Raw genomic sequence first — 13112 nt, 5'->3', positions numbered from 1 at the left:
GGAAGTGTTAGGTTTGTGTCTTTGTAGCAGTATTTTTATTAGAAAAGAGTCTATTGGCCTTTTACAGGGTATTAATCCCTTTGTCACCTACCATCGATGCCTTACGTTTTTTGAGTCTCATTTAGAAACCTTCCTTTTCTTGATGCATGACAAGTGTAATCGGTACCTGCTCATTTATTTGTCTGTATTTAGTTTATGCTATATTATTTAATTCTTTTCCCAGAATTTTTTTCCTCCTCACAAATATATTCTTTAGTGTTAAGCCAAGGCATTGATCATGTATCTGTCCCTATAATGAATTAATAAACTATTTTCCAAAAACGTGGAATGACTAGAATTTCCTCAGCCTTTCTGTCCTAGAGAATGTGTTTCTTGCCAGGATGGGAAATGTTGGGTTTTTGAGGGTAGAGAGCCAGTGGTCATGGAAAAGAACCAGACCATCCTTCTCCCTCAGCAGGCACTTAGGAAAAAGACTTAAACTTAGGAAAGATGCTTTCTTTGATGGCACTCTTTTAGCTTCCTGGGGAATCTCTTTCCATCTGGGCACACATTTTTTTTTTTTTAACTTTCTTGGGTGCAAAGGAGAAGTGAACAAGCAACTCCAGAGATTTGGGCTTAACAATTATTCTTCTGTGTAACTCTGGTCTCCAGAGCTGCTCGTGGCTGCATATTCACACATATGGACACTGTGCCTACAAGCTTAGAGACCCATGCACGCACACTCATCTTCATAAACACCCTTGGATCCATTAACTCAAACATACACGCAAAACTCCACACCCACACCCCTCATGCATCTCAGGATGCTGCTAAGATCTTTACAGAGCCTGGTCGGTGCATGCTTTTCTACTGAGGGAACCAAGAGCCAGAGGCTGCCCTGCCCGGGACCACCCCTAAAGTGGCTGATGGGCCAGACCCGTGTTAATTGACAGATCATAGGGAGAGATACTGCACATTTTGCATGCAGCAGAATAACCATTATTTGCATATCACTCTCAGACCAAGGGCTGTGATAAAGAAGAATTAAACACTTGTCAAAATGAATTTAAAATGACAGCAACTCAGGACACCAATTTGACCTCTCTTGAGTCTAGGACAAGCCAAGAAGGGGTTGTTGAGAATTCAAGCCCTGCAGGAGGGAAGTCCAGGACTTTGGGCCCAGGCAGCATCCCCCCCCACCCCCCCCACCCCCCGCCTTTCCTGTGGCCAGTGGAGGCCCATCACTCCTGCCCTTCCTCACAATGAAATTGGTTTGGGGTTTGGGTGTGTCCCCTGACCTTGAATTTCTCCACTTCCTCCCATTGCTCACTCATATGCCTCAAGTCCTGCCTCCTAGACTCATCTTTCAATTGCTACTGAAGAGTAAGGAGTCCCTGGGCTGCGCAAACCCCATCATTAGTAAACTTACCTGATCTCTGGAGGCCTGCACTTTTTTACTTTTACTCATTTTATATGGTTAACACTCCTGATTCCAAGATTCCAGAGTTGGTATCAAAAGGGAGACCTAGTTATTCCTCTGTCATCCCAGTCCAATGCCAGAGGAAGAAATAGCTGAGTGAGGCAGAGACTACCATCTTTAAATCTCCTGCTCTTAGAACTTAGTAGATGGACTAATTCCTCATGCTGGACTCACCAGAAGATCATTTAATAATGAGTGGCTTACCATCAAGAATCTAAAGATTCAAGATCTCTGAGGGTTAGCATGAGTATGTATCTCCTGAGAGGTAATACGTGCCTATCTTCCCTAAAATTCGTGCACTCCTGTCTCATGTGTTCTCTGACATGAAACATTGAGAATCTTCTTTGTGACATAGAAATGTTATTGAGAGTTTTGACTTTGCTTTTCCAGTTACCAGGTCATTTGTTAGGACCCCTGTGCTTTAAATATCCCTAGCGGTGAGCAGGAGAGAGAGGATTATCTCTATCTTTCAGATAAGCTCAGAGAGTGACTGCCTGGGTTGGCTGGGCTAGACAGCAGGCAGAACAGGGGTCGGAACCCAGGTTACTTTTGCGTTCTCATTGGCCTGTTGGGTCGGCTATCCCAGGGCCCTGGGGGGGAAGCTGCATTCCTACCCCTTCTACCTCCGGTCCACTCAATGCCAGAACTCTGTAGTCTAGAGAGACCGGTCATGCAGCTAAACGTCCTAGCCTTTGGGTGGCAGGACCAGAAACCATGGAAAACCGAACCTTTGACAAGTTTGTGAAGCTTTTAGGGGATTATCTCGAAAATACACACTTGGACACGGTGGAGGAGGGTGCAGCAGAAAGAGTGGGTCAGAGCGTGTTTCTCCGCAGCCCGGACCCACTTGACAGTCTGCTGGGTCTCCACTTCCCCAGCCCCCCAAGTCCGGGGCTGGCCCGCGGGCAGGGGGTTCGGGGCAGCAGCCCGGGACGGCGCCGGCCGCTCCAGCCACAGTTCAAAGCGCAGGGGGTGCGTCCGCCGCGCAGCCGGGAATGTCCGGCCGCTTAAAGCGCTCGCCGGCTCTTTTGTTCCCCAGACCGGGCCTCCGGGGAGAGGGGCTTGGGGGAGGGGACCGGGAGGGGAGGGAAGGGGGGCGGCGGCGGAGGGAGGAGGGCGGGGCAGGCGCGGCCAGTGCGAGTGCGGAGCGCGCACCCCAGGCGAGGCTGACAGATCGCCGGGGTGGGTGCAAGATGGCGCAAGCGGCGCTCCCCCTGCGCCCCCTGCGCTCCTAGGCAGGCATGTGGCCCCAGCCCGCCGCGGCCCGGGCTCGGCCCCGGCCGGAGCCCCGGCCCCGGCCCCGGCGCCGGCCCCGCGGGACGCTGTGAGCCGCCAGAGGCCCCGGAGCCGCGCGTCGCCGAGCCGAGCGGACCGAGAGCCCCATGGCTGCTCCGCGCGCCGCGCCGCGCCGGCTCCTGCTGCCGCTGCTGCTGCCGCTGCTGCTGCCCGCGCCGAGCGACGGTGAGCGCCCCGGGCGGCCGCGGACCGAGCCCCGGGAAGGGCGAGACGGGAGGAGGTGGGCGCGAGGGGGCGGACCTGCGGGCGGACCCGGGGCGGGAGGGACTTGTCCGAGAAGGGGAGCCGAGCGGGACGGGGCGGAGCCCGGGGAGAGGGCCCCGAGGCCGGCGGCCGGGCCCGCAGGGGGATGTTGAGGACGCGGCCCCCGAGGAGAGACTTCGATTCAGTGCGCCGAGGCTCCAGGGCTCGGGCAGGACGCAAGCCCGGCCCGAGGAGCACGGAGCGCGGCAAAGCAGGAGCGAGGCGGGCGGGTGGGAGTTGGGGAGAGGGGGAAACGAGCCAGGGGGCACCTCAGGGCTGAGTTCCGTCCGAGGGGGCGGGCCGGGGTGCGCGGAGCCCGGCGGTGGGCCAGAGTAGCCCGAGGCGGCCGAGACCGAGCGCGGCCGACCGGGGGGCGGAGGCGGGTCCGAGAGGGCACGTCCCGGGTCTAGAGCTGAGACTGGCGCTCGGAGTGCGCGGCGGAGACCGAGGAAGAGGAGGAGGCAGAGTCCCGGCGGGCCGCGCGTATCCTCCGGAGGGGGAGACCCGAGAGAGACCGCGCGAGCTGGGGAAGGGGAGGAGAAGCCGACCCGGAGGGAGCGAGCGGCGGGGACGCTCACGTGCCCGCCCTTTCCCGGTGGGTGCGCCGGCAGAGCGCCCCTGGCCCCAGGCTCGGGGGCCTGCCCGCGTTGCTGCCCAGAGCTCCGTCACCACCACCCTGTTCCCTCGGGGGCTGTAATAGGCCCATCTCACGGGAGAGGACCGCAAATCTAGGGCCTTCCCCTTCCATCCCAGATTCTCGGCAGACACATCTCGGCGGTATTCTCTCTCCTCTCAGCTCCGGAGAAGCAGAATACCGCGTCCGCATCTCGGAGAAACTTTATCCCTCGACGGCTATGTTGGGTTTGGGTTGGGGGCTGAAGCCGCTGAAATGCAGGGCATGGGGTGGGTGGGGTGGGTAAGGGTTTGAAAGCTTGTGACCCGCAAATGTCTTAAAATATTACATACCCTTGTGGCTGGGGGAATCGTCCGTAACCCCAATCCGCCTCCTCCTTTCTCCCCACCCACTTTCCATCTCCCCCAACCAGAGAGGGCGCTGGTCTGTTGGGGAGGGGCCAGCTCCAGGATCACTAGTTCCCTGGAAATGTGAAGAGGGGTCTGTGGCTGCCCTTTCAGACCAGGGGGGTTCATTCCTCCCGGAGTGAAGTTGTAACTGGTCTGGTAAGTTGCTCGTTGGAGAAGTTGGGGACTTGGCATCACGCCTGGGATTGGAGCGCTTGTCCTTCCTGTCGGGCTTCTCCTGATTCCCGGATCACCTTCTTCCCTCTCTCTTCGTTCCCCTTCTCTTCTTCCAGCTCAGTTTTGTTCTATAGGAGCAGTGAGGACGCAGGGAGTAAGGATTCTAGAAACCTCCCTCTTCCTGAATTTTGGGAAATCTGAGTTGACCCTTGGTACCCCTCAATTCTCCTTATGACAAAGGCAAAACAACCAGCACAAACCAAAACCCAGAGCAACCTGGGGAGAGGCGGTGGGGCTGGTCCATAGCCTAGCCTGTACCTGCTACTGGACCCACACATCCTGCTCCCTGCCAGGCATCAGGCCAGGTTTCAGATGGTTTTGCCAGCAAAAATAAGCAATTATTTCTTACTATCTCACTTTATCTTTGTTTGTTTTCATAGTGACTTTGAGTTTGTTCATCTTGTTCAACAACTCTATGACCCAAGTTACAAGACGTTCCTGATTTAAACAGATGAGGAATGGGAAGCTAGGACAGGTTGAACCCTTTTGCCTAAGGTCCCACCCTGAAACTCTGTGAGGCTGCAGTGTTGAGCCAGAGTGACCACAGAAGTGGCAGCAGCCGTGGTCTAACTGTGTTAACTAACTGTGTTACTTTTGGATCTCAGATTTGTTACTATTAATAGTGACACCCTGGACAAGTTGCTTCATTATCTCTGGGCTTCAGTTCCCTTATCTGTAAAAAGAGGAAATGGTACAAATAATATCTCTTTCTGAGGTGGTCTGCTGATTGAGAAAGATACTGCATAAGACAGCACTTTGTAATGCATGAAGTTCTATATATAATATGGGGCGCCTGGGTGGCTCAGATGGTTGAACGTCTGCCCTCCGCTCAGGTCATGATCCTGGGGTCCTGGGATCGAGCCCCGCATCGGGCTCCTGGCTCAGCGGGAAGCCTCCTTCTCCCTCGCCCTCTGCCTCTCCCCCTGCTCATGCTCTCTCATTCTCTCTCTCTCTCTGTATCTCTGTGTCTCTAATGAATAAATTAAAAAATCTTTTTAAAAAAGTTCTATATATAATAGAGATTTCTATTAACATTACTGAAAGATGGGGTGGGTGCACAGAGCCAGGGAACTTGGGACACCTGTGTATGAAGTTCTTCCTGCCTGTTCAACCCACACTAACCTCTCCTTTTCCTTCCATCTCCCCTGCCCTATACAGGTCTTGGCCACTCTGCCGAACTGGCATTTGCTATGGAGCCAAGTGATGATGTCGCAGTCCCTGGGCAGCCTATAATGCTGGGCTGCAGGGTGGAGGGGACCCCTCCAGTGAGAATCACCTGGAGAAAAAATGGGGTAGAGTTGCTGGAGAGTACCCACTCCACCTTGCTGGCCAATGGGTCCCTGATGATCCATCACTTCCAGCTGGATCGGGGAGGCAGCCCCTCGGATGAGGGTGACTATGAGTGTGTGGCTCAGAACCGCTTTGGGCTGGTGGTCAGCCGGAAGGCTCGAATCCAGGCTGCAAGTAAGTGGACACCCCTTACCGTTTTTTTTCCCAGACTGGGGATCCAGGGTCAGCCCAGGGGTTGGGGGCAGGGGAAGCAGTTCTTTCTTCTGCAGCCTTCTGGAGAACTAATTTCTCAGCATGGGTCAGTTGAGAGGTACATAATAGTTATTTGTGGTGGTGGAATTATATCCTGTACTCATTTAACTGATTGGAATGTGATTCGACAAGAATATAGCCAAATACTGCTGCGGGGGAGAGGGAGAGAAAGAGGGCCAGCTTTATCCAACTCTTGGGTCAGCGTGTCTTAGCTTCCACATGGCTGCATACTGTGAGCATCCCGGTCCATTGAGTAGGATTCTTGTGTCTCAAGAAACAACTGTCATACTTTATAGGTGATTTAAGAGAATTCTGAAGGGTAATTTGGCTACATGCAATTTTAAATTATGTGCTGACTTTCAAGTCTTTTTGGGTAGGATAATGATATTCTGAAGCTTGTCAACAATACATTTTACAAAAAATATGGTAGATGAATTTCAAGGTTATCACCATGATGACATTACTCCCACTCACCTTCATGCTAATGTGCCTCTTTAAAAAAAAATTTCAGCTTTATTGGGGTATAATTGACAATAAAATTATAAGTATTTACAATTACAATTACATTGTGGTGACTTGATATCTGATGTGTTTTGTACAGGAACGAAAGAGCCAGGCGGGGTGTTTCAGTTCTAGAATTGTTCTTTGCTTACACTGATGGACCACGAGTTGTTGTGATGAAATGATGGCAGTGTTCTACTGCGCTGGCCCGCAAAAATTCTGTTGTTCTTTAGTTTGTGCACACTCATGGGTGTGTAAACCAGAATTATCTATGGATTTTGAAGGTGGCAGGCTGGGGGGGGGGGCGGTGGCAGGGTGTATGTTGTGCTTGAGAACCTCTGCTCTTGAGAGAAGGCAAAAGTTGTAGCAAGTGGTAAGTGTTTTCTACCCCACAACTTCATACTTCTGGGGGAGTGTCCATCCCTTAAAGATGCTGCTTAAAGGGGCCACACCTTAAAGGTGTTGGTAATAATTCTGTTTTTTAAAAGATTTTATTTATTTATTTGAGAGAGAGAGCACAAGCGGGGATGGGGTTGGGCAGAGGCAGAGGGAGAAGCAGGCGCCCCGCTGAGCAGGGAGCTGACATGGGGCTCCATCCCAGGACCCTGAGATCATGACCCGAGCCAAAGGCAGCCGCCTAACCGACTGAGCCACCCAGGCATCCTGTATAATTCCAGCTAACACTTACCAAGCCCTTGCTGTGTGCTGGGTCCCCTGCCTAAGTGTTCTACATGAATGATCTCGTTTAGTCATCACAATGGTCCAGGCAGATAGGCAGTCTTTGCCCCCCTTTGACAGATGAGAAAACTAAGACTTAGAGGGATCCCATGACACTGCAGTAGGCAGAGGAACTGGACTGCAGTCTAGGCAGCAGGAACCCTTCCCCTCACGCTTAACCCCTATGGCATGCCGCTGCTTCCCCGGCTGATGGCGGGCGGGTTTCTTCCTGGCTCTGAGGGCATTTGCACAGTGGCTCGGAATGGCTGGTGAGTGCTGAATCGTTCTGAGGCAGGAGCCCTCTCACTGAGTTTAAGATGCCCCTTTGTTCTAAAGAAGGCTGATTCAGGCCCGCATATGGAGCTCTCTGGGAGGCAGCCCTGGACCTGGAGACTGAATCACTTCTGGCTCAGCGACCCCTCAACCCCAGCCCTCGGGGTGTGAGGAAGAGAAGCCTGGACGTGGACGCAGGGTGGGGCCCCCGGGAAGATTTGCCGAGGAGAGAAAGGAGATTTCTTGGGGAGAGGACCCTCACACTCTCCCCGGCTTGTGTCAACACTGGCCCCTGCATCGCCAGCCTAGAATTCTGGGAGATAAATCCCAGGTGTTTATATATAGCTAATTGTAAATGTGCTTTTCTATAAATGGTAATACCTTCAAGATGTTTGGTTTCCTTAAACTCCTACAGTATAAGAAATTGAGCTGTGGGCTCTGGCTGGGGGAAGGGCCAGGGGGTGAGGTCAGCCTGGTTAATCCTTTGGGGTCCTGAGGACAGCTGGGGGGTTGCCTCTCAGCACCGGCAGTCTGATAAGGCCTCTCTCTCCCCTGCAAGCCTTGTGACCCCATGGGGGAATGCTTGGATACCAGGCAACCGGGTGGCTGGATCTCCTTTTCTCACTTCACAAGCTGATGTCCCTAGAAACCTCCAAAGCTGATTAGCTGCATGAGTCTTCTCCTTTGGTAATAACTCCCTGCCCGTGTGCCTGCAGACACTGCAGATGTTGTGTGACATGGCGGGGGGCGGGGGTGCCTTGCTGAAAGGTGTGAGGAACCCTCTGGAGCCCCCTGCTTCTCCTGCCTGCTCCCTGGGGGCTGATGGGGAGGGGGCAGGCTAAGCACCTCTCACAGATACACAGTCCGCCCAGTGGATTCACCAGTGGGGCACACAGGGGTCTGTGGGGGCAGCCCTGCTGGGGCATCTGAGCTCCGGGCCGGAGGCGACAGCTAGGAGCGCTCCCTCTTCCATCCCAGGGGCCTCAGATGTTATCATTGGAAAGGTGGCCTGGCCAGGTAGGGCTACACTGCAGCTGATTCCTTGGGGGCTTCAGTCCCCAATATCTCCTTTTTAGGATGGAGTGGCTCAGGGTCCTAAGAGTATTCAGCTTCTAGCACGTCTGGTTTCTCTGCTCTGCAGTTCCATGTGCTTATAGTTTGGAGGCTGCAAACTGAGACACTTGTTAATAATGAGACAGACCCTGGACAAGTGGGCCAGTTTCCTCACCTGTGAAATGTGCATATACTCCTACATTTGTGGGATCGTTGTAAGGACTGGCACACCCCACGATTTGCCTAGTACATAGGAGGCACAAGGGGGCCAATACTTCATTCTCCATTGAAAGGTGATTTTACTGACATTGTCAGCAAAAGCAAACCGCCCGACTCCGCTCCCAGCCCCCAGCTTTCTCCCTCGCTGGGATTCAGTTAGGAAGTACACCAGGGAAATCTACCAGGAAGTGGAATTATTGGAGCCAGAGAGCAACTTGTTCTGTTTTAGCTCTTTCCTGGGAGGGCCTGGGGATTCTCCCAAGCCTCAGAGTATGGGCTGAAGTTGGGTTGGCCTGTGAGACCCTCTGCCATCCCTCTGGACGGCTCCAGGGAGGGCATGTACATCACCTGACCCAGTGGGAACATGTACATTGATTCATCCCTGTTGAAGTCTGTGCACCTGGACGACCCCAAAGAGGGATGGGCTTGGGGCACCTGGCTGGCTCAGTAGGTGGAGCAGGTGACTCTTGACCTTGGGGTTGTGAGTTCGAGCCCCATGTTAGGTGTAGAGATTACTTAAAAATAAAATATTTTCGAGCACCTGGGTGGCTTAGTGGGTTAAGCGTCCCACTCTTGGTTTCAACTCAGGTAGTAATCTCGGGGTTGTGGGATTGAGCCCCGTGTTGGGCTGTGCTCGGTGCAGAGTCTGCTTCAGATTCTCTCTACCTCTCCCTCTCATTCACTCTCTCTCTCTTTCAAATAAATAAATAAAATCTTTTTTTTTTTTAGAGAGAGGGAGAGGCAGGGGGAGGGGCAGAGGGAGAGAGAGAGGTTTTTTTTTTTTTTTTAAGATTTATTTATTTATTTGAGAGAGAGAAACTCAAGCAGACTTGGGGTTGAGCCTGATGTGGGGCTTGATCTCAAGACCTGAGCCAAAACCAAGAGTTGGGTACTCAACCGACTGTGCCACCCAGGGCCCCTGAGAGAGAGAATCTTTTTTTTTTTTTTTTTTTTTGAGACAGAGAGAATGAGAGAGAGAGAGCACATGAGAGGGGGGAGGGTCAGAGGGAGAAGCAGGCTCCTTGCTGAGCAGGGAGCCCGATGCGGGACTCGATCCAGGGACTCCAGGATCATGACCTGAGCCAAAGGCAGTCGCTTAACCAACTGAGCCACCCAGGCGCCCGAGAGAGAGAATCTTAAGCGAGCTCCACACTGGGCTCAGTCTCACAACCCTGAGATCATGACCTGAGCTGAAATCAAGAGTGGGACATTTAACCGACTGAGCCACCCAGGCACCCCCAAAATGAAATCTTTTTAAAAAAAGATGGGCTAGATTCAAGGAGGGAGGATGATTGGGGGACCCACCCCTAGGTCCCCTCAGGCAGACGTCCTCAGTCCCTGACCTTCATTCCTGGTCTCAGGCCCTTTGGAGAATCGGAGCAAAGATCTATGTGATCTAGAGCCGGACTTCTCCAATTCTACTGTGCCCATGAAGTACCTGGGGAAACTGGTCAAATTCATGTTTTGAATCCGTAGGTCTAGGCCAAGGCCTGAGGTCCTGCATGTCTCACGATGCTGATTGCTGCCGCTGGTCCACAGGGGTTAGAGCAGAGCCCACCCCCAGGCCATCCATGATCGCTGGTGTGGGGGTCTGTGGGCAGCACAATGAGGTTGGTAGAATGTGGGCGCAGGACCAAACCTACGTGGGTTTGAACCCCGGCTCTGCCACTCACCGATGAGTTACTAATCCTCTTGAGCCTTTGTGCCCTCATCTGAAAAAATGGTCATAACTCCATCAGCCTATCAGGGCTGTTGGAGGAGGAAATGAGGTGATTGGGGTGTAAAAATCTGGCATGGAGCTTGACCTCTGGAAAATGATCATTAAGGCACTATTGTCAGTGCTAGGTACTGACCACTAATTTAGGATGAGGTTCAGCCTATCCAGACGGTGGCCCGGTTCTCAAAGAGCCAGGATCGCCTCCCTTCCGGCCTGGGGCTGTCCCGACGGGGCGGGCCCAGCGGTGGTTGTGAGGGATGACTGCAGAAGCAAATATACCCCCACTGGATGGACTTGGGCAAGTCGCTTACCCGTTTGGAGTCTTTATTTTATATATATAATATATTTGTTATCTTTTTAAATTCCAATGCAAGTTGTTTACACTTCACTTATTTTTTTTTAATTTACTTTTTTTTTAAAGGTTTTTTATTCCTTTATTTGACAGAGAGAAAGATAGTACAAGCAGGGGGAGGAGCAGAGAGAGAGGGAGAAGCAGGCTCTCCACTGAACAGGGAGCCCAAAGTGGGGCTCCATCCCAGGACCCTGAGATCATGACCTGAGCCCAAGGCAGATGCTTAACCAACTGAACCACCCAGGCAGTCCAAGTTTACTTAATTTTTAGTAATCTCTATACCCAACGTGGGGCTCAAACTCATGACCCCAAGATCCAGAGTTGCATGCTCTACCAACTGAGCCAGCCAGGTGCCCCTTAACCTCTCAGAGTCTTCAAAATGGGGGAAATAGTACTTACCAACAAAGAACGTTGTAAGGATTACCTGTGATGGTCCGGGTAAAGAACTTAGCACAGTGCAGGGCCTGTAGAAAGTGTTCCTTAAATATTAACATTATTATTCTGAGAAATGCAGAGTTCTAAGCTCCTCTTATAGTGATTCCAGGAAGGCCCCTGGTGAGTCCAGACTCCTAGAAAGAGGCTGTGGGGTGTGGCAAGAGGGGGTCTCCTCCTGCCTCCACTTACTTCTCCGGCCCTCAGGTACCCACTTCTAAAATCCGATTCCCGTCTGAGCGAAAGCGGTTTAACCAGCTACTCAGGAACCCAGCAGCAAGATCCATAGTTGTGTGGATCTGGGATCAGGGTCTGGACACAGATCTGTGGAACCAGGTCAGAGGGGGTGACGAGTGAACCATGGGCTGGAGCTAATGGGGAGAACAGTTTGTGGAGGGGGGAGGCTCAGTGTGTTGAGGGGACCCCAGAGTGTTTCGGGGTAGGGCAGGGGGCTGTGGAGGGAAGTGGTTCCTGGCACAGGGGCTGGGAACCCCAGAGGCCTATGGCACCCGGGGGTTGGACACTCAGGCCTGGTGTATGGAGCCCAAGCTTTTCTCTCCTCCTTGAAGGGCAGCGCAGCTGAGGTAGGCCTGAGGAAGCCTCCCACTGCCTCTCAGACACACACATCTGCCTACCGGGTAGAGCAGGAAGCAGGTGTTGCAGCGGAAATGTCACTGGCCGTGCGGAGGCCGGCTCTCCTTTGCTGGCAGCCCACCTGTACGTACGTATGTCAGAGTCAGGTGCAAATGGGGGAGGGTCAGGCCCTTTTTACGTGCGGGATACCCCTCCCTGACGCTCCTCTGACATTCCTGAGCAGCTGTGAGGTGTGATGGGAGGGCCCTTGCCCGGACACCAGGGGGCCTGTGTGGCTCTGGGCAAGTCACTCACCCTCCCTAGGGTCTGCTTTCCTCATTGTAAAACTGGGTGCTTGGGCTCAGGGTCTTCTCTGCTCTGAGGTGTGAAGGCTTGCTCGCCAGCCAGCCGGTCCTTGGGACATGCTTGCCTTTGCTGGGCCTTTTCCCAGTCTCTTCTTGCCCCTGTTTATCCCTTAGCCGATCCCTCCCCGAAGACCACTCAGCTTACAGTAATTTCTTCTCCCCCTCCTATGGCGGGGAGTGTTCGCGGTCTGTGGCATTCAGGCTCAACCTTCCTCTCAGTGATGGCTGCTTACATTGTTAAGTAACTGTTTTGTGGCTGGATATTCCATCTGTCTCCTCAACTAGATTTTAAGCTCCTAAAGGGCTTCTCTTTTGTATTTCCCACGTCCCCTGCCTGTGGAGCTTGGTAAAAACTAAATGAACATGTGGCCCTCCGGGTGCAAAGCGCTGTCTCTCTTGTTGCTCTTGCTGCTTCGCTTTTGCTTTCTCTCTCTCTCTCTCTGTCTCTCCTGGCTTTGTAATTGATAGCATAGCTCCAAGGAACAGAAGCTTGTGAGCAGGGCGGATCGGCAGGGGAATATAGCACGCTCAGGGCACGATCGTGGGGTGGCTGCCGCTGCGTGTTGATCTCCAGAGGAACTGAGACTCTTCCTCGCCAGATGGGGCGTGAAGCGGAGACCGAAGTGCTTGGTACCCTCCAGGCGTGGGTCTCGGGGTCTCCTGCCTTGGACTTTATTCCCTGGCTGGATGAGGCCCCTGTCCCTAGCCACATTGGCCCCAGCTGAGCGGGGGAGGGCCCCACTCGCCCCCACCCGCAGGACTTGAATGTGGAAGTCGAATGCTTCTGGTTCCCACACCTTGGCTCCGCTGTCGCAGGCAGCCAGCTGGCCCCTTGAACACAATGTGCAAATCTCCTCTGTTCCTGTTCCCGGCATTGTCCGTGGCCGGGCGCCTTGGCTGGGAATGTGGGCCCGTGAATAGGAGAGGCATTTGCAGCCTGCAAATGAAACAGGCCCCCAGCCCCCCTTAACCCCCTGTCCCCTCCCCACCCCCAGGGAGAAAGGACTTTTTCACTCCTGGCTTTCTTGTATTGCCTTTCCCTCTCCTCTCCAGAGTCCCTGCCGGCGTGTGTGTGTGTGTGTGTGTGTGTGTGTGTGTGTGTGTGTGTGTGTG

General features: G+C 53.4%; 1 protein-coding gene across 1 annotated transcript in view; it reads left to right on the top strand.

Annotated features, from left to right (window-relative positions):
- Positions 1–2841: 2841 nt before the first annotated feature.
- The window catches only part of IGDCC3 (immunoglobulin superfamily DCC subclass member 3), a 40674-nt gene continuing 30403 nt past the window's right edge, over positions 2842–13112 (top strand). Inside the window, exons 1-2 of the mRNA XM_021693719.1 lie at positions 2842–2920; positions 5414–5719. Of these exons, the coding sequence (XP_021549394.1) occupies positions 2842–2920; positions 5414–5719 (385 nt within the window). The remainder of the gene's footprint in view (positions 2921–5413; positions 5720–13112) is intronic.

The sequence above is a fragment of the Neomonachus schauinslandi genome, chromosome 9 (assembly GCF_002201575.2).
Source record: "Neomonachus schauinslandi chromosome 9, ASM220157v2, whole genome shotgun sequence".
Classification (NCBI taxonomy): Eukaryota; Metazoa; Chordata; class Mammalia; order Carnivora; family Phocidae; genus Neomonachus; species Neomonachus schauinslandi.
The sequence above is the reverse complement of the archived record's forward strand: the minus strand, read 5'-3'. Positions and strand labels throughout refer to the sequence as shown.